The 21,735-nt window shown below is 39.8% G+C and overlaps 1 protein-coding gene across 1 annotated transcript; it reads right to left on the reverse strand.

The window, feature by feature from the left end:
- Nucleotides 1-12,036: 12,036 nt before the first annotated feature.
- On the reverse strand, nucleotides 12,037-13,914 carry LOC134821078 (uncharacterized). Its single transcript, XM_063831747.1, has one exon. It carries the CDS (start codon nucleotides 13,912-13,914, stop codon nucleotides 12,037-12,039), a length of 1,878 nt encoding a protein of 625 aa, XP_063687817.1.
- Between the last annotated feature and the right edge of the window lie 7,821 nt (nucleotides 13,915-21,735).

Genomic DNA, 21,735 nt, shown 5'->3' on the forward strand with positions numbered 1-21,735 from the left:
GGTGTGTATAAAACGGCACCGGCGTGAAAGTCCAAAATTTCGCCGATAAAATTTTAAAAAATTAATAAATTCCATTACAGTACAAATGTTTTTTAACAAGTTGATCCCAGGTCTGAGCTGAACAATAATATTTTTACAACCGCATATTATAAGAATTCAATTAATCATTCCCGCTATTAAATTTTGTCTTTTGACATACATCATTATCTGTCAAGTCACAAATGTCATACCGCTAAAATTTGCACGCCGGCGTGAGACCTTGCAGCGTGGGCCGTGGCAGCATGTAAAATGTAACAATCTATCGGCGTAGCGGCGTCTGGCGGCGTCTATTTGCGTCTGGCGGGATGTGGACTCCTGATATGACCCGTTTTAAACGTCTATTTTGGCAGTGTCTGGCTATTACTTTGTCATAGTGTAAAGGATTGCGTCACTTGAGCGATGAAATGGGTAGACAGTAGGTACGGTCCGCTACAGATGGTTAATAATTCAATTAACCACTGAAACAATGCGGTGGAATGCCGAATGATCCGATGTAAGAACGTAAGAGGAATGCAATTAAAAATAAGAGTAAAGAAACGTGCATTTTCTATCTTCGCATCGTATTGTTGCGTCCATTCACCATGGCATTGTAATTATTCTTGTTCAACGAGATTTGTTTTGAGAAGATGGTCTTGCTGCCTTGAGCTTGCTTAGTTTGCTAAACTATTCACTTGTTGTAGAGTGAGGCATCCTTTAAATAGACATCCTCTAAATTCTTAACTTCTTCTTCATGGGTTGTGTTGCTGGATTAATAAGTAGAAGGAGCTGCGAATAAACCGTAGTACGTGTTTATGGTAATTTATAATCGGTAGGACGTGGGAACTGTAAAACAATTTCGGTGGGAACCAAAGAAGCCGAGCAGCAAATTGTAGCTTTTCGCCACTTGCACTGGTGCCATTACAATGTGTTACTGTTATAGAATGTGAATAGTTTGAATACATCATTTCAAAACGAATGTTGAAAATGTAAAATTATTATTGTTAAGTCGGGAAAAAATAAAAAAGTTAGATTTTAAGAATCACGACAACTATTCCAAAAATTCCAACTATCTCTCGACTCTCCTTCTATTCGGTGCCACTGAGTATCGGGAATTTATTTCTCAGTTTTCTAGGCTCAACCCGGAAATGTAAATCACAATTCGTTATACTTATATGATCACATTACAACGTATCCGCACGATACCTTTCTTCGCGTAACTTCGCCCCACACTTAGCGGTCAGTTCCAACGTTGAACAGACGATTTGATAGACTTATAGTTAAACAGCTGGTGAGTGTTATAGTTTAAAGAGTTTAAGGAACAAATTCCTTGTTACTTAAAAATTCCTCGTCATATTACTACTCTACATATTATCCAGATCCAGGAGACGGAATCCGTACTAAAATGTTGACTTACAACATTCCAGCTTCTTATAGCTCTCCATAATTACATTGCACTTTATTTAATGTATTTACTAATCGGTAGTATGTACTCTTGCTCTTTTATTGCACTAATGGGCAGATGTTTTATTATAAATATGTTTAGTCGCTTGGTTTCTCTAATGGCATGTACGCAGCCTCAATGGGTATAATTGCGGTACATTTGCATTACTAACCTGGGTAATCGTTATAGTGGTAGGATCACAGCACCTGGTCACGTCTTGTCCGATTTTCCTTTTTACTATCACTTATCAACCTGAAATTTAGAATGATTTAGTGGATAATATTACGCGACTATTATGCTTCAGTTTGCCTTTTCAATTGGTCATGCATCAAAAATTTAAATTCTTTAGGCGAGTGCTCTCTGTGGAGAGTTGAAGCCAACAGGGGGCATGTCGGTATTTTCAGGGGCCTGGGGCTTGTTTCACAAGAGTAGAAATCATACGACAGCTGGATTTTTCGCAGTTTGAAATCACTTCAAATATCTTATGTAGACGCTGAGATCCGACCTATACTGGTAGACCTCAAATTGCATGTCTAGACAATTCTATGAGAAATACTTTTGAGTTGTACGAGTGTCCGAGGTAACATGATGGTCTTATCACTACTTATCTTAAGGGTGTTTAGGACTAAAGGACATTTATGACATTTAGAGTTGCCATAGTAACAGTCACAGGTGTTGCCGTAATGCGATACAGCTGCGATGAAAATAACTGAACTAATAATGTTAAAACACATGGTCCAAGAAAGAGAACTTATCACGATTGTCAGAGCTCAAAGCTCTGGCTGCACCAACGGAGACTCTGGAGAGAGTCACGTGTTGCCATAGTAACAGTCACGTGGGGTTCCCGGGACCAATCACCAGCCGGGACCATCATCTGTTATAGTTAGGATCGGAGTTTTTGAACATCTCCGTTGAAGTATTAGCAGCTTTATTACTGCTGGAAATGCAGCAGCACTCAGGATCGTCACATACGCTCCGTAGGGCCTGTCGTGATATCATGGATCGCTTAGGTTCCACCAGGATCTGGTAGTCCTCATAATTCTGCGGCCTCTATGTGTCGTCATCTCGCACAACTCCGAAAAACCGTTGTGAGTTTGGCATGTGAAAATTTGCAGCCTTCCAGACATCGATTGGGTTAACGAGTTGTCGTACGTCACCTCAAGATCGGGTGACAGGGGGCTGAACAGGCCAGAACCCAATTGATTGGGTCTGAGGTCACGTGATTATGAGCCTGAGGTCACGTGACTATGACGTCACCAGAGCTCGTTCTCCGTTTCCCGCTCTTTGGACCAGGTGAGCTTGCATGCATGTGAAAGTGGGTGTAAGTACAGCTGTACTGTAGTTACATCCAATTACCCCTAATAGTAGGGGGTGCACGATAAAAATAAACTTGCTCGGATTTTCAAAATTTTTGTACCATTGTTTTCTAGAGACTGTGAGAATTTTCACAGTACCAAATTTGTTATACTTTTTTGGAATGATCAGTGAGCTTCGCCGAGGTGCCATATTTGATGGTGCGCGGCTTTTGGAGCAAAATTAGGTGTTAAAGTCGCGTAATTTGACGAAATTCGTTGATTTTTGTCATATTATTCCGTCATATCTTCGGTTTCTGAATATGAATCATGCTGAAAATTTGTCAGAACCTTCCAATCATACTTAACTACCGAACCTAATTTAGTTGGGAGAGATTGTCCTTGATTTAGAGGTCTAAAAATGACAAAATAGGTACAAATTCGTTGATAACTCAAATTCTGACCATCGAAATTGCTCAAACTAAATTAGGTTCAGTAGAACAATAGAACATAAGTGTTTACGTAAGCTGACCAAATTTCAACAAAATTGTTATATGGGAAGCATCATAACTTTTCGATTGTTTCCAAAATAATGTGCTGGCCGAAATAAGAGCTAAAAAACCATTCAATGGTCAGCGCGCGCGTCTTACTGTCGATGGCGCACTGCCTACTAATAGAACGAAGATTTATTTTCTGACAGAAAGCTAGAAATTTACCAAAATATCGACTTTGTTCAAAATTTATTTTGATGACCACTCCTGACCTAAAATTGCACGAGAAATCGATTAAACTTGGTTTCAGAACTCAACAATGCTTCCTTATGCCTTAAAATCCATGTTTTATCGATACAATAAACATTTTGATCCTGTGGATTAATTAGTAACAGACAAAACCATCGCACTTACATTGCATTCTTAACGGGTCGATTTCGAGTGACCAATAATCGTCGTGATGATATTTATACGTCATGCGTTCCTTTTTCAACCGTTGAAGAATATCGGAATTTTATAAAATGTAATCACACTTATCAACCTTTGAACGGTTAATCGAAAAATTGTGAATGATACCGCTGCAATTGTTTTATCAGTTATATGTATAAAAACCTTGCGTTAGGTGGCAGTTAAATGAGGAATGAGTTGTTAGAATGACGCGACGGTTATTTCTGACGAGAGCCGCTATCATCTCCTATATAAGAATGCCTCTCAAAACGGTATTTGTCAACAACAATCAAGCCGTTGAGAGGCAAGTGGCTCTTATGTAAGAAAGTGGTAGGGGAGGATAGGAAGTCTGGGCAACAAATTGCTGTCGCAGAGCACAGACAGGAAACGAAAAAGCAGAAGAACTAACTGCTGATGGAATTTTGTACGATTCGTTGATTTTTTGTAAAAATTGAACTTACATTTTATAAAATTCCGATATTCTTCAACGGTTGAAAAATTCCGAATCTTATGGTTAAGTAAGAATTTTCATTGTGTCTTATCGAAAGTGAGTGAGAGAAACACTTGTGGCAATTTTATTTACTGGTCCTCTTATTTGTAAAGATATCCTCAATACATTCAATTACAAAGTCTGATAACCGTTAAAACAGGGGTCGAATTCACAAAAATAACGTAAACCATTGATTTAAAGCAACTGCCGCTCCTGTCTCTTGATTGCTGATGATGATCAGGAACGCATGACGTATAAATATCATCACGACGATTATTGGTCACTCGAAATCGACCCGTTAAGAATGCAATGTAAGTGCGATGGTTTTGTCTGTTACTAATTAATCCACAGGATCAAAATGTTTATTGTATCGATAAAACATGGATTTTAAGGCATAAGGAAGCATTGTTGAGTTCTGAAACCAAGTTTAATCGATTTCTCGTGCAATTTTAGGTCAGGAGTGGTCATCAAAATAAATTTTGAACAAAGTCGATATTTTGGTAAATTTCTAGCTTTCTGTCAGAAAATAAATCTTCGTTCTATTAGGGGTAATTGGATGTAACTACAGTACAGCTGTACTTACACCCACTTTCACATGCATGCAAGCTCACCTGGTCCAAAGAGCGGGAAACGGAGAACGAGCTCTGGTGACGTCATAGTCACGTGACCTCAGGCTCATAATCACGTGACCTCAGACCCAATCAATTGGGTTCTGGCCTGTTCAGCCCCCTGTCACCCGATCTTGAGGTGACGTACGACAACTCGTTAACCCAATCGATGTCTGGAAGGCTGCAAATTTTCACATGCCAAACTCACAACGGTTTTTCGGAGTTGTGCGAGATGACGACACATAGAGGCCGCAGAATTATGAGGACTACCAGATCCTGGTGGAACCTAAGCGGTCCATGATATCACGACAGGCCCTATACGCTCCGTGATTATTTGTGGCAGCGCGTGTGATTAAAGCTTTAAAGGGTTATCTGAAAGCGTAGGATTGGGTGGGTAAGTTGTTAGTGGTAGGGTATAAATGGTCGTTAGGATTCAATGCAGTTTAGATACTTGTTACTTAGCATCTGCTCCAGGCATGGACCTGCTCCATTCGCTTTGTTCTCCTTCTTTTGTATCGAGTGAATTTTGTTGTCACATAGATATGATATTTTATACGAGGGGCCTATTTTTTGTACATTAGAGACAATCTTAGAGGATAGGCTTAACACTGAACAATGATTCTTACATTTTAAACCATGTCAAAGAGAGCAGTAGATAAACTGAGATCCCTCTGCATTTAGATGAGAAATACTAAATTTCCTTAACATATAACCATATTCAATAACTTATGCTTACTCAAGAGATTTTGGGGCACACTCGCATAATCATGTTGTCCGCTTGCATGGGTGTGCGAAACAATGTACAAGGTTATACTAGTACTAAATGGTTCAAATTTCATCATCCAAGGAGACTAAACGGTCCACATTTCCTCAAAGTTCATCCTTGGCAGGCTTCTATTGGTCGACCTTTGATCTGCTGATCTTTGTACTTTTGTAAGACACACTTTCGTTGGTTATAACACTATGTTTATAGCTTATCAGTTAGGCCCTAAGTTTTCTGAGCGTTAAATTTAGTATTAGGTTTTTTCCGGCCTAAACTGTCTCCTCTCAAGACCAAAAAGAAAACGTGAGGGTCGAAAAAACATAGAGGAAACAATGTATTATGAATATTAGTCTCTCTTCTTGTGTCAAACATAGAGGAAACAATGTATTATGAATATTAGTCTCTCTTCTTGTGTCAAACGTACATCATACGAACATGTAAACCGGGTTATAAGATACGTTAGTACAGCCTCCAAGATCTGCCTCACAACAATTTACCTCCACACGAGTGGAACTCTTAACAATGAGACTAACGCGCGGTGTGTGCGAGCAGTCGACACGGTATTCTCTCTTCAGAGGAACTCAACAATATCATAGCCTAGCTACTTTGTTAATGTTATTGTAGGTTGCTTTTTATTATTGCCCGGAAGAAAATTTAGAGCACCCGTCGGAGCATTATATACAGATTAAGCTGCAATGCATTACTCAGGAATTTCAATAACATCAGATCCAGAGTCTGTGACTCTGTATCACTATCACTAAGTTCTTCAGTACGCTATTCGGGTTATTTTTCACCATTTTCGACTTTACCATTTCTGTCGGTACGACGTAGTTTATGTCGATATGATCCTTCAGTCGTTTCAACAGAACATGTTGGGATGGATCGATTCAAAATGTAATGTCCAATGTAATGTCAAAGAAGAGCTCTAAGTGCAATAGGTACTTTGGTACAGTTTTGCGCTTCGTAGTTTCACAACATTCTTTCCTCCCAACAAAGTAGTTCAGCAGTAGGAACGGTGATGTCATTATAATACTTAAACAATGTAAGCTCAATAATATTCATGTCATATATGCTCTACAAAAATTTTGGTCTCCTTTAAAAATAGTCGCCGAAAAATTTAGTCTTGCATGAAATTTGGTTTACAACAATTTTAGTCAAAAGTTTGATTAAATTTATGGTAGACTATATTTGTCGTTCTTAAGGTAGGTTAAGTTTGCTGTAAAATTGGGTATTCATAATAATTGATAACGTTTGCTCACTTAGTGCAAGTTTAAGTATAATTATATTTATAAGAATAAAAATGAGGATAAATGAAAATGCTCAGGGTTGAGACGTAAGCTGCCCTTTCATATTGCTCTATTTACTATTATATTTGTGTAATGTGTAATTTGTGTATATAGCTCACTGAAACATGAGATTTGCCCACTACTTATAAGCTTATAGTATTCTGAATCTAATAGATTATCAACTTGTTTCTTTCTCGCCCAAAGAGCTGCTCCGCCCACTTATTAAATGATGGAGTTCGCTGTTTATTAGTCTCATGATTGAAATACTGATAGTTGGTTTTAATACTTTCAACACTACTATATAACAAATAATTAGAGCCTGAAGATGGCGTTGACGCCGAAAATTTGCCTACATTCCTAACTTCTTGTTTCATTTCTCCGCCCACTTATTCAGTAGAACTTTACCAGAATATCACGTTATAATGCACAAGGTACTAGCTTAAAATCCTGGTGGTGCATTGTCTAGCATTGAATTATATACACCTTTATATCACCATACTTGAATACTACATGAATACCACTTGAATACCACTACATGAATCTCAGGATATCTTCATGAATATACACAATACAGACACATGTATCAGTAGGTTCACTTAGCAGTTTGATTTGCATACCATCTAGAAGTAGACGACAGTATTGTGTAAACAGTATAATTTCTGTGACGTAATGTTCGTCTAGCCCCCTCTGACAGCTGGATTACGAAGCAAAGCTTTAGACAGCTTGGGCGGCCTACAAATGAAGAGTCCGAAATTAGAGAATAAATCGTACTTATCTCTCCACAATTGCTGGCCCAAACATGAGTATCCAGCTGACAATGGAAATGCCCGAAATTATACAATTAGGAGCGCTATATGGCCTCACATGGGCACCATTCTGCTGCACTATTAGTATGCTTTCGATAGAAAATTAAAGGGGCGCCATATCCAAATCCACATAGGATTTAAACGGTCCGACACCCCGTTGGCCGTTATGGTACTATTTTAATGTTTCATGGAACAATCTTTCCTAATAGGGGCATATCGGCGGGTATAAGTAACCCATAATTTATCAAATAACAGGAATTAAGGTCTATGCTAAGTCAGTGTCTGACGCCCGCCCATGTTGGCGATAAATCGTGTTATTTAGTCGTATCGAGCATGATATCGTATTTATATTATTGCAAATATATCGCTGTACTATTTTTCCCGTTATTTTTCATTAGGCTGTCTTTTATCAGGTTACAGTCTGCTGGGTTTGACTAAGCTGTTTTGTATTTTAATGCTTAGTAAAATACCACGATATGCCTACCATAGAATGAACCATTAGGTGATAATCGATATATATACACCAATGGTGAAGAGTCAAAAATGAGTTCAGGGCTACCTTACATCTACGCTGAGGTTAGGACAGTTTTTCGCTGCTATTTTAACAGAAAAACTAGCGTGACGCGTAATGCCTAGTACCATACAACGTCATGCAACATGCCCCGAATACCCTGCTTCTGCTGTGGGTAGGAAATAGATATTATCCAGGCAACATATAGCCTGTTTCAGGGCTCATGATTCTAATTGCAAGGTATTGTTAAGCGTACGTAACACACCATTATAGCCTGTTTCAGGGCTCATGATTCTAATTGCAAGGTATTGTTAAGCGTACGTAACACACAGTCCACACATGATCAACCTGTTCGTACTTTTCCTGTTTCCATTCGCAAGGCAATGCAGTAAGACTCATAAAGTTATAATTGAAATACTAAAATACTTAGCCCAGCGATTATAGAACGCAATCGAGTCTAGCCTCTTTTGTGCAATCTGTGGTACAGGACCAGCTCGCATTAAACAGGTCACAGGACAATCTCGTGCGACCTATAAAAAGCAGAGTGATCTTAGGGTCACGTCTACCATCCATCCCCGGAGCCCATTAACAGTTGGTCTGATTCTGAGTGATCTTATCCCACTTTACGATCATGACGATTGTTCTCGGTTACTGATTTTCAAAGTAGCCCAAGTCGAGTCAAATATGGCTTGTGCTTTATAGCTTGATTGACGTGCGAGTTGCCCGATGATTTAACTTAATAATCATTATTACTTCATAACCATTATTATAATGGCGACTGACACCACCCTACTCCCCCAGACTACTTAACCGGCCTGGAGAGAACTATCTCAATTCCGCCCAGCCTGCGGGGATTCTTCAAATAGTTTCCCTAACTCAAAATAGCTTCCCATAAGTCTCTTTTCGCCTCTCGTCCGGTTTACTTAAAATACTTCGTACTAAGTCTAACTGGTATCTGAGGATTTTGGAGCCAGTAAACTGTCAACGTCTTGTAAGTTCCTTAGTTTCTATTGTTACAGTTTGTCGTCACTGGTCATGACGGCGGTTTTTATGCAAGGTAAAGCCCTTCGATCAAACTTCAAAGTACGATATGTTCATGAAGTTTCTTCTTTTAAGTTTTAATTCATCAAGATTAAGTATGCATTTCGTGAGTTACAGCTTCTCAACAAGCCAATACTTGATGACAAATTTAAAGGCTTCGGGTGACTTTGAGTCGCCTTAGGTTAAGTTAGACAGCCTTATGATTGCTGAAGTTTAGTCGCAAAAAATTGTTGCCTTACATTTTTATTTGCTGAATTTAACGTGCTTTATTAAATTAAATAAAATCATACGATTCCTGCTGTACTGTCGTTTACACTCCATCATGAATCTTAAATCATCTTTATTCTGTAGAAGTATATTAAGTATAGAGTACCATTCGCTTTCAAATAACCTAATTTGTTCTCTTTTACTTTTTTGCATTTTTACATTTTTTAAACTGACATTGTAAATGTAAAAACAGATACACTTTTGCTATGAGGTAACTAAAGTTGAATACTGTTCTCTAAAGAATCCATAAAACACTTGATCAACTAGGATTCGATCTTGTTTACTATATTTGACTGTCTTCATTTGTTAGCAAATTACAAAAAAAGTGGCTGAACCCAACTTGAAGCTGACAAGAAGGTTTTATTTATTGAGACCATTGAGAACATTGCATCTTTTCAGAGCCACTTAAAGTTAGAGAACCACCTAATATGATCAACTATAGCGTGTGTAATTGTGTTAAATTGACTTGTTTTCACTTTTCTCTATTTTATCTCAGTGTTTATTCTGACCTAATCGCAGCACCAATTTAAGGACTAATGGCTGATCGTTTCCTCAATAAACCTAATGTTTATAATGTTTATAATGTTATTTACATTTAAAGTAGTTTTTGGACAATATTACTTTTACTTTACGGTCATGATTATATATAATACATAATATTTATTACTTTTACTTTACGGTCATGATTATATATAATACATAATATTTATTACTTTTACTTTACAGTCATGTTTATAAATATACACAATATTTATTAATATTACTTTACGGTCATGTTTATATATAATACATAATATATCCTTATATTACGTGATATCCACTTAAAAGGGAGAGCAACATAATATATATATATAGTAGCTTTACTCGCAGCTCACGCGAATAATATCACATTGACATACTATAAGTATAACTACTGACTCAAATACAGTCTAACCTAGCACACGTATAACTTGATACTAAGGATCCAAGTTATATCCTAACGATAGCAAGTGAGGCATCCAACTCACAAACGAGAAGTGAAAAGCAGTCATTAAAGATGGACTTGTTAACAATAACCACGCCGAAGCCCGGGCAGATCCGGACCTCTCCCCTCTAAATCAGTAAACGCCGATGTTAAATCGAGCGCAAATCTCAATAATCAATTTCGCCCCCTTCCCTGTACCGCTAAATTTCAGAATTGTGTCTATGCACCAACTAAATGCCAGTTGTAACCACAACTTCATGCCGGCCTATGAAACATGAGTAATCTTTAAGAAATGTTAATTTGAGCGTTGGTTTTTCCATTATTATGATTCTGAATACTAAAATGAGCACTGTCCGTCGGTAGTAGCTAGATCTTTATTTCGATCTTACTTTTGGTATCGACTTTATTTTGTGTCCTTGGTTACTTACTAAGTTTGGTGTTAGCAAGGTCATCCCATTGTATCATTATCTGTTTTGTTTCGTTCGTTTCTACAGTAGAAGATAGATTCGTAAATAATTCGCTCTTTTTTAATTGCAGAATAGTTTAAAAAAGCCGAATTTCTAGATCTCACTGATCTTGCAAAGGTCTTGCATAGGTTCGTTCAAGAAAAATGTGCGATTCTAAAATGGCAGGCTATGAGGCGCAGGGGGCCGTGGTGTAATCATAATTAGGAAAGTGGTTAAGGAGGGCCACAAATGAGGAACCACTTGCTATGGTTAGCTGGACTGTGAGTAATAAGTAATTACCCTAATATCATGCCGGATATTTGAAAGGGGCGCTGGGAGACCGTAAGAAGACTGAAACAGGCCTAAGAAATCTAAAATTAGCAATTACTGAGAACGGTTACCACCACGGTTACCACGGCCCAGCCCGCTCTTCTTTCCCAACTCCTAAATACTTAAATAGATTGGGCTCGGTTTCGTGACCCAGCTCATCCTGAAACTCTGAAAGTCCATAATGGATAATTTGCGGTTTGGAGGCTGGTAGCAAGTGTAATGTCTATAAGAAGGGTTCGAGCCCAGGCCCAAAGAGCAGTGTCTCTGGTTTACTCATGTGCTTTGTGACCGTTATTATAGGCCGTGCAGCTCTCTCTCACATCTTTATTGCTAGGTCGAGTTAGGACCGTTTAACTGGTGCATTATAATACGTGTGACTGAATATTCTTTTGTTTGTGACCACTTTCTTATAATTAGAAGTGCATTAAAATCCTACTCTCAAAGTTTTAAATCTATAACTTTGTATAAGGTGTACCAAAATTATAACTATTACCAAAATTATAATCATAATCATAAGCCGCTGCGTGGCCAATGTGAGTATTACTGTTAGTGCGATCCAGAACTCTAACAATTTTAGGAAACAATATGCGTTAGTAAATGCGTTTTTTTTTTTTTTTTTTTTTTTTTTTTAAGAGAGGCTGGGCATAGAAAGCCCACTAGAGGATAGCATTAAGATGCTTTGCCTACCTCTGGGATGAGGGGGGGTTTATTGGAGACAACAGTGTGAATTGTGGAGGACGGTGGTGGTAATGATCTGAATGGGAATACCGCGCTTTGGTACCAGATGAGTTTATAGATCAGTTAGGCAAGGCTGCAAATGTGATGTGTTAATGCGCTAAGTTACGCCAGTCTGATCCAGTTCTTCTGGTACTATTAAGCGTTTGGTGCGGTTTGTGAAGTTGACGATTGTGGTAATGTGGTGGTTGTCGAATATGTCGTTGACCGAGAGGTAGTAGTCCCGAAAGTATTGACCTCTTAGTTGGGCAATAGCTGGGCACTGTCCAAGAAAGTGTGAGACAGTTTCCTCTCCGTCACCGCACATAGGACAAGCACTGGTGCTAGATTTGCGGATGGTGTGAAGGTGTTTGTTTAAGCCACAGTGGCCCGTGATTAGGTGGACTGCGGTTCTATAGTCTTGTCTATTGTTGATGAGTGACGTGTTTATATTATTGATTATTTTGGTGTGCTTTTGGCCAAGTGTTAGTTTGGTGTGTCTAAGACCATCCGTTAACCAGATATCCTGATTCAGTCTGTGGACTTTGTTGTTGATTTGTCGTTTGATGTAAGATTGAGGGATTGGGCATTTCAAAACGTGTTCGCTGGTCGTGCCAAGCTTGGCCAGCTCATCCGCTTTTTCATTTCCCCACAACCCAATATGGGCTGCGATCCATCGGATCTCTAGAGTGTTGTTCGATCCGAGTGCGTTAAGGGTGTCATAACAGTCTCTAGTAGTTCTGCTCCTCGTTGAAAGCGAGGAAATAGCTTGTATGGAGGAGAGACTATCAGACCATATAATGATGTGTGAATTGGTGTAGGATGAGAGATACTTGCAGGCTTCAATGATTGCAGTAAGCTCCGTCTGGTAGACAGTGCAATAATCAGGGAGCTTGAATGATCTCTCTTCCAGGATGGTGTTGTTGTTGTCAGTCGTGATGATGTACCCAGCCCCACTTCCGGAGTCTGATAGAGACCCGTCTGTGTAGCAGGTGATCGTTTCACTGGTAATGTTGTCGATGGTGTGTTGGAGTGCGGTTCTGTATTCAGTGTTGTTAGTTCCAGGAGTGGTGACGGTGAAGTGCCGTCCCAGCATCATGGTTGGTGCTGTGAGGTCTCTTGTGGCTCTAGGTGGTATGTTGAGATCCTCCATGAATTGTTTGTTGATTGTGGTGTGGTTTTTGATAGTTCCCTTCCTGTGGGCGATAGTTTCAAGAGTGAGGCTGCCGTAGGCTTGAAGCCTTGCTGCTCCCTTCGCTGCTTCGCCCCTCAGGAATAGTATGGTGTCTGGGGTGTCAGTAAGGTGATTCAATGCGAGAAAGGGTGTACTTGGCATGGCACCAGACATCATTCTCAGTGCCAATGCCTGCACACGTTTGAGCTTCCTCGCATTGTAGTCCGTGTCAATTGCCCTGATCCATATACTACAGCAGTAGGACAGAATGGGTTGAATGACCGCTGTGAACATCCATATACAAGTTTTAGGGCTCATACCCCATGTGGGGCCGACAGCTCTTCGACATTGCATGAGGGATGCCGTGGCTTTTTTGGTGATGTTGATGATATGTTCATTGTAATTGAGTTTGCTGTCTAATGTCACACCTAGGAATTTAGCCGACTTCGAGAGACCTATAATGTTGTTGCCAACTTTTATTGGTCTCAAAGTCCACTTAGTATTCCAGGTAAACATTACTATCTGAGTCTTGAGTGCGCTGATAGATAGATCCTTGGTTTGGCACCATTTTTCTATCGTATTGATGGTTTTGCATGTGCGGTTCCAGATGATGTCCAGGTCATTTCCTTCTGCTAGTGATGCCAGGTCATCTGCGAAGGCTTGCAGGTAACCCGGTATGTCCTTCGCAGTAAAGGAGAGGAGATCGTCGACTACCAGGTTCCATAGAAAAGGAGAAAGGATGCCTCCCTGTGGGCAGCCTCTCCTGATCTGTACCCTTCTCGACTTATCCTTATGACTTAGATTGATAAAGCGATTAGTGACCATGTTGATGATCCATTGCGCTGTAGCTAGGTCCACTTTCGTGGCCCTGACTGCATCAGAAATAGCTTAGAACGAGACGTTGTCGAAGGCGCCCTCTATGTCAAGAAAAACTCCTAGGACATATCCCTTCTTAGCTATTCTGCGCTCAATGGTGTGGGTAACTTTATGAAGAGCCGCTTCTGTTGAGCAGCCCTTCCTAAAGCCGAATTGACGTTTGTTTATGTCATTTGCTATGTTGAGGTCGTGTTGCATGTGCCACAGAATCACTTTCTCCTGTAATTTTAGCATCACAGGTGAGAGAGTGATTGTGCGAAAAGACTTAGCCTTGTTGTAGTCGGTTTTGCCGGGTTTGGGGAGGAAGATTCCGATGGAATCCCTCCACAAAGTAGGGATGTGTTGTGTTTTGTGATTATTTGTCATGATGTTTTGTGTTATATCTTTGATATGGTTCTAGTAAATGCGTGTCACATAATGAAAAACTGTGATAAACCAACCATGTGACCAGCTATAATCGACCTGCACTTTTTTCTGGGACACTTCATATTTTGACAATTTCAGTTGTGCGCAATAAATTCTAATAAAAACCGTTCACTATTATATAGCACATATAACTACATGAACCTTCCCTATAATTCTGAACTGCGCACAGCCGTCATTGCCGAAGGTATTACTATTATGCAATAGTATTGTAAATAGTATTGTAAAAACACGATATACCAGATCTCCTGGCATATGAAATACACATACCTTAAGATCGACAAACCATAAATTTAGTCAAACTTTTGACTAACATTTTTGTAAACCAAATTTCATGAGACTAAAGTTTAAACCAATTTATTGTGAACCAAATTTATTGGCCTTAAGGTATTTAAGTAAGAGTTACAGTTCAATTATTTCTGGTCCATCCTAGATAAAAACCAGGTAGAGTTTACAACCCTTCTGTGGAAAGGTAACAAATCGTTTTGTTACACTGTAGCAATTGCATACCCTAGTAAGGGTTTGGAGTTACTTGAGAACACCACCTATGACTACCTCGAGTTGATATGCGAAGTTGGTTCAACAAACATTATACCATCGAAGAAAAAACCGAGACTTGATGCTGAGTGCAGACAGTTGAGGGAAATGAAGAAAGAGAGTAGAAAGGAATGGAAGAGAGTATGTGACTCGAATGATGATGAACAGGTTAAAAGACAGAAGATTTCTTACCTGAAACTAGTACGACTTCATAACAAAGCAAGAAAGACCGCCCAGAAGAAAGAAAGGAAAAAGATGAAAGAGAATAGCTCCAAACTCTTTAGAAGAAACCCTTATGAGTATGGTAAGAACCTGCTCACGAAGGAAGAGACTAAAGATAAAGAGCCTGAGTTCGACAGTGAAGAAGCATCTAAGTTCTTTGAAAAGGAGTACAAAGATGATGACCGAGAGCGTGACTATGTAAACCCCACAGGACTGAAAGACCTTGACAAACCTAATTGGATCTGCAGTACAGCGCCACCCACATGGGATGAATTCCACCTAAAGCTAAAGTCAAGGAGAAATAAGTCAGCACCTGGGTCAAATGGTGTCAACTACCTGATCTACAAGAAGTGTCGAACTTTCAGTCACCATCTACACCATCTGATATGCAGGATTTGGAAAACAGGAGTTGTCCCCCCACAGTGGAAGGTGGGAGTAAGTACATTAATTCCTAAAACGGATGATCTAAAAGATCCTGGCAAGTTCCGTAACATCACACTCCAAAATTGTAGTGGGAAGCTGTTCTTTGCCATCTGGGGAGACCGTGTACTTGAGCACATGACACGAAATCTGTTCATTGACACCTCAGTACAGAAAGGTTTCATGAAGAAAACCCCTGGTTGCCTAGAACACACTCAAGCCCTCCTTGAAGAGATTAAAGATGCTAAAAGCCACAGAAGACAAGTCCACGTGATCTGGATTGACCTTATGAATGCGTATGGGAGAGTCCCGCACAGCCTTATTATTTATGCCCTACGCCGGTACCACCTACCTGAAAGCTTCATTAAGCTTATAATAGAGTATTATGGAAGCCTCAGTGTCCTAGTTAAGTGCAGGAAATGGACATCCAGAACATTCTGGTATGAGCTAGGCCTGTTCCAGGGAGACCCACTGTCCGTGATCCTGTTCCTTATAGTATTCAACATCCTACTGGAACTTCTAGCTGTACTGTGCAGTCAAGTTGGGTATGAGCCAAGCTTCAGTGATAGCAAAACCTCAAAGAAAGCGTTTGCTGATGACCTAACCCTGTTGTCGAAGAGCGAGAAGGAGATGAAGAATATGTTGAAGGTAGTAGAAGAGTTCCTGGACTGGTCGAAGAAAATGAAGGCTAAACCATCGAAGTGCCTGTCTATGTCTATGAAGTGTACTGGAGGAAAGTACAATACCTATGATGCAGAGTTTGTACTAAGCGAACAACAGGTGCCGTCCATTATCCAAGCACCAATGAAGTTCCTAGGAATGTACATGTATGTAGATCTTGAGGTAAAGGAAATTCGGTCCATGATCAAGAAGAAGTTAGAGGACCTTTTGGAAACAACGTCTAATGATGAAATCACCGGTCCAATGAAGGCGTGGGTGTATAACCACCTCATCATTAGTAAGATGTCATGGGGGTTTACTGTTTATAACCTACCCATCACATTTGTGAGAGAGCTTGAGGCACTGTGTAACAGATACCTTAAGAAGTGGCTAGGGATTGCGCATCCTTGTACCACCACCGTCCTCTACAGGAGTAGAGACCAGAAAGGATTGCAGCTGAAAAACATCTGCACTGAGTACAAAGTCATCCAACTTATTAAGGGACACCAACTTTGTAACTCAAGTGACCCCTACATCAAAAAAGTGTACTCTAACCATAAGGCTATTGCAGACACACAGAAGATGTGGTCTTATCCCAAAGAGCTGAAAGACCGTCAGCGCCAACTTTACTTCCAAGAGTTAGTTGGAAAACCTGCAGTTGGTACAACTGGCCTCGGGTATGGGACAAGATATGAGGACACATCAGAGAGGAAACTGCTAACCAACATGGTGAGGACATTTGATGAAGAGACACTTATTTGTTCACTTTTTGACAAAAAGCGGCAAAACCTCTTTCTCACATGGGAAAATACAATGACATTTGACACCACATGGAATAACTTGATCTATCAACTTAGTCCGGAACTTTTAAAGTTTCATGTCAATGCTATTCATGACACTGCGTCAACACCTAGCAACCTAAAGCTTTGGAATAAAGCTGTTTCAGGAAACTGTAAACTCTGCAGCAAACAAGGGACACTCAATCATATCCTGACGTTCTGCAAGGTTGCACTAAGACAGGGACGTTTCAACTGGCGCCATGATCAGGTCCTACGTGAAATCATGAAGACTGTTTCATCACAGATTGAAGAGTTTAATTCCGACATCGCCAAGGAATCGAAGAGGGCACCGTCGGTCTTTCACAAGGCAGGCAATAAGCGCGAGAAGGTTACCTTAGCTGACCCAACTCATCATAAGACCCAAAGATATTTCTTTTCAGATGCCAACGACTGGAAGATATTATTTGATGAGGATGATAGACAGAGGAACTTCCCGCAGCACATTGCAGCTACACCACTAAGACCTGATGTAGTGATCTATTCAGATAAAGCAAAGAAGGTTTATCTAATGGAGCTGACTTGTGGAAATGAGCAGAACTTTGCTGATCAAGAGAAGCGAAAGATGAAGAGATATCAGCAGCTGACAGAAGAGATAGAAGCCAACGGATGGGCTTGCAAGCTCCAGACAGTAGAAGTGGGAGCTCGAGGCATTTACAACTATAGCCTCCCAACCTTTATGAACCACCTGAACGTAAACAACAAAGAGAAGAAGAAGGCCTGCATGAAGATCGCTGAGATCAGCCTGAGGGCATCGTATACCATCTATTTGTCCAGAAACAATACCATATGGACAGATGATTGGGAGTTAGTCAAGAGACCAGTAATAGCATAGTAGGAGCGTAGAATGTTTGGGCCCAGAAAAACATGTTTAATACCGCTATGAACCCGTCATAAGCCGGGGACTACTATGAAAGTGATGATGCTGTGTTGTTGAAAGACCTTCGACCAATCAAAGATGTACCTCATCACGCCAAGCAGTTATGCTTGTAGGTGAATATACACTTATAGAGTACAACAACTTTATAACACTCCATGAGGCTTCTGGCTTATACTCTTATAGTCAAACTACGCTAATGAGTTATGGGACCCCGTTATAAATACTAGCAGGAACCCGTCAAACCTTTAAGACTGGTGTCAAGGCTCTTTGGTGGCCGGATCAGTTTCCTACCCTAAAGTCTCCCAGTAAAAATAATTATTACCTATTTAATTCGCGTTTTTGACACCACTTGGGGTCCAAATTTTGGGTACTAAAATTCTTATTCCTTGGCCGATTTTCGATTTTTTCATGCTGATTTGAAGGCCATTAAAACATTTGAATCAGTTCAAAAAGTTTCAGTTTTATATCTTGTACGGTTTTTGCGGAAACCCGTGTTAAAGTTGATGCCGTGGTGTCAGTAAAATGGTGCGGATAAATAAATATATATATATCGTCTCGCTTTATATATAGTAATATAACCACACGAGACAACAGATCCCTCGTGCGTTGCCTGGACGTTGGTAGACGTAACGTGGTTTGTGATATATTTTGATTATATACTGCAATTTAATTGAATGCACAATTGCACTATCCATAATTGGAATACATACCACTTTCACGCATATACGCAATTAATGAGTTTCTAATCAACTGCAGTGCAATTTGTTCACCCTTAATGGTAGACGGGAAATGCTCCTATGTTTTACAGTTTAACGTACGGACCAGCTGCAATCTACCCAGCCGGGTCTTTTCTGATTTTAACTAACTTTTACGTTAATACTTTTTGTCGTGTGGATGAGGTGATTATATTTGTGTTTTGCACATTTGTAGCTTTTTATTTACAACACAAATCTATTACATTTATTGAGAATTATGTAATATAACGTGATGGAAATATTTTAAACGGGCATATCCTGTCCAAACCCAGGATGCACTACATGAAGAATTCGTTGAAACTTTGTTTGAAAAGCATTAATAGCCTCCCATCTGAACCCCCCCAGAGCCACCCCCCCCCCAAGCCCCCTAACCCCAGCCCCCCCCCCCCCCATAAATGTGCGCAGCTGGGCCGGCTGAGGACCTTCACTATAACCTGTACATGAAACTTATACAGTAATGTGGAGAGCTCTATATATCTGCTTCACTGGGATTCCCATACAGTTCATTCTAATTAATTGCACTCAATCTGCAGCGGTCAGAGCTTATAGAGAGCTTGTTTTGTAAACAAGTCGAGCTCTATTGCCTCAAGTTGATTGTTATTCAACGTGTTTGCCTAGTCACAGTATAATATAAATAAAGTCTAATAGGTTTTCTCTGCCAGCATACAAAGGGGGTTGTTATAATATAATATAAGACTGCACCTTTAATTTTCAATTCGGATCCTGAGTGATCTGTTAGATGTGGTGATATAAGAGGGGGGGGGGGGGGCTTCACTCTTCTCTCTTCAGTTATCTTTTAAACACCAAACAGACCATTGTTCTAGACATGGTCCTCTAGTTCGACTCATGAACAGAAAACTAGAGCTTTGATGTTTTAATTGTCTTATTTTGATTTTGTTTACTAACAATGATTTTATTCATTAACGAATGAATTTTTCGTTGCTTTCGTACGTGCTTGATATATTGCGAAATTACAACCATTATAAGAAGACTTACATCAAATTATATACTACTTAAGTTGTTGACGCCACATGATCACCCTGCCGAACAACCTGCTCCAACCATATACGCTAAATCTGTATAGCTTTTCTCCTAGCTTGAAATTAGTAGACCCAATTAATTTGCTAATCTTCATTTCACCTCCAGTTAAAGCACCCAGAAACCCAGAAATCCAGCTAAATCTACCTCATTTTTGCCCCAGCTTAAGCAGAGACGCAGTTATACTTTTACTTCGCTACCACGTATAGTTCCAAGCATAATCAGATGTCTCGATTTGAACTATTAATAACGGGGATAATACTGCATTCCGGGGTAGGGTTAAATATCCATCGCAGTTTAGAGCCCCTGACGTTTTGTGCAGCTAGGCGCGTGCACTTTTACAGCTTGAATGTTACGACACGTCCTCGGTAATTTGAGTGTGAGCAATTTTACCTTTCATCAGAATGTAGATTCTAAATATGTTAACCTCACTATGAGCTTACTTAGTCAATAGTTATAGTGCTGGGTCGTGATTTATTCTTAACCAGAGGTTCCACTTTAATATTGTCAAATAATTAATAGCCACTTGCAATAATTGATGTACGGCCATTTTCGTTGCTTGAAAATTTCCAAAAATCTTCAGTGTTGTTTTCAATATATTTAAACCTGAAACGCAATGATAAACCAGTTATCAACAAATTTGATTGTTTAATCTATAAGCACACTCCGGATGGGACACTCCATTGTCAGCAGCCGGCCACACACTTGTCCATAATTTACAAACTGCAGCGTCCAGATCCAATGAATAGACATCTCGCTCAAATAAGAGTTTGTTGATTTGTGTTGGTTACCCAAGTACCTATGTAACTGCAGCTTACACCTCACACAGATTAGACTAAATATTGTAGGATACTTCCTTAATAACAAGCTTATCATGAATATTATCGTAACTTATGCAACACACGTAGACCAATGTACAATACTTCGGCTAACTTAACAAGGGTCAATTAACGTCAGACAACCTCGTAATTTGTAAGAGTTTATCCTAGTGGTTGGACAGAGAGTAATAACACTAGCTACACAACATGTTGTGTGATATACCTCCGCAAGCATTTACCTCCGCAAGGTGGTATATCAACGCTGCAGCCATTTAGGTAGCCGCCGAGGAACCTCCGCAAGCATTTAGCCGCCGAGGAACCGTTTAGCCAGCCGTTGACTTAGCCGGAGAGGTGGTAAATAGCACAGCGGGTTAGCGTGCAGGTATTATAGTTGGTTATAGGGTTAACATATTATACAGCTATAGGGTTAACATATTATGCAGATAACTTATAGTGTTGCTTACACCGTGAACACACGCCATGCACTGTTAATACGCTGCACTGTTAGCACGCTGCACTGTTAAAACGACTGCATTGGTGTGGGGCACGAGCATGCCAAAGCTACCGATCATCTTTCTTTAAACTGTTTCCAGCCAAATTCCAAAACAGCATAAATACCCAACTCTTCAGTAAGTCGTAAATACTGCTAGAGGTTATAAGATGGCAGTGCCATTTACCATTATGTATAAATATTGCTTCAACACCTATCAAATTAGAGAATCAAGACCGATTTTCGTCTAAATGCCAACGATATCGTTACGATTTACTCGTCACCTCCAGGTTCGAGATCTTTTGTAATCGTTTGATCCCATCCCTAATCCTTTGTAAAGAGTGTCGCGACAAGTCGAGAGCCGAGATCAAAGTCAATGTGATCGGCAGAGAAGTTGAAGCTTTTTGCGGATATTTTGGTGAAGAGTTTTGTTTTTTCTCACATTTGAGAGCTAGATAATGGCGAGTGCTAATATGAATCCTTTGTTGTCTATTTAAAAAACCTATACCCAATTTTCTTGTTGTTGTTGGAAAATTAAGCGTCAGTCGTTTAACTACGACACTTGTGAAGTCTTCATACCAGAAGACGGGAAGTATTCAGTCACTTGTCAGGCTGCAAATACTCCAAACTTCTGTAATGCCCTGTTCTTGAGATGTTTACAATTCTAACAACTTCTCCCAAGTCCATTGTC

Source organism: Bolinopsis microptera, chromosome 9 (genome assembly GCF_026151205.1).
Source record: "Bolinopsis microptera isolate Bmic1 chromosome 9, MBARI_Bmic_1.0, whole genome shotgun sequence".
NCBI lineage: Eukaryota > Metazoa > Ctenophora > Tentaculata > Lobata > Bolinopsidae > Bolinopsis > Bolinopsis microptera.

Bases quoted from the DNA above. Each gene is read 5' to 3' on its own strand.
- LOC134821078 (XM_063831747.1), bottom strand. From the start codon at position 13,914: ATGGTCACTAATCGCTTTATCAATCTAAGTCATAAGGATAAGTCGAGA.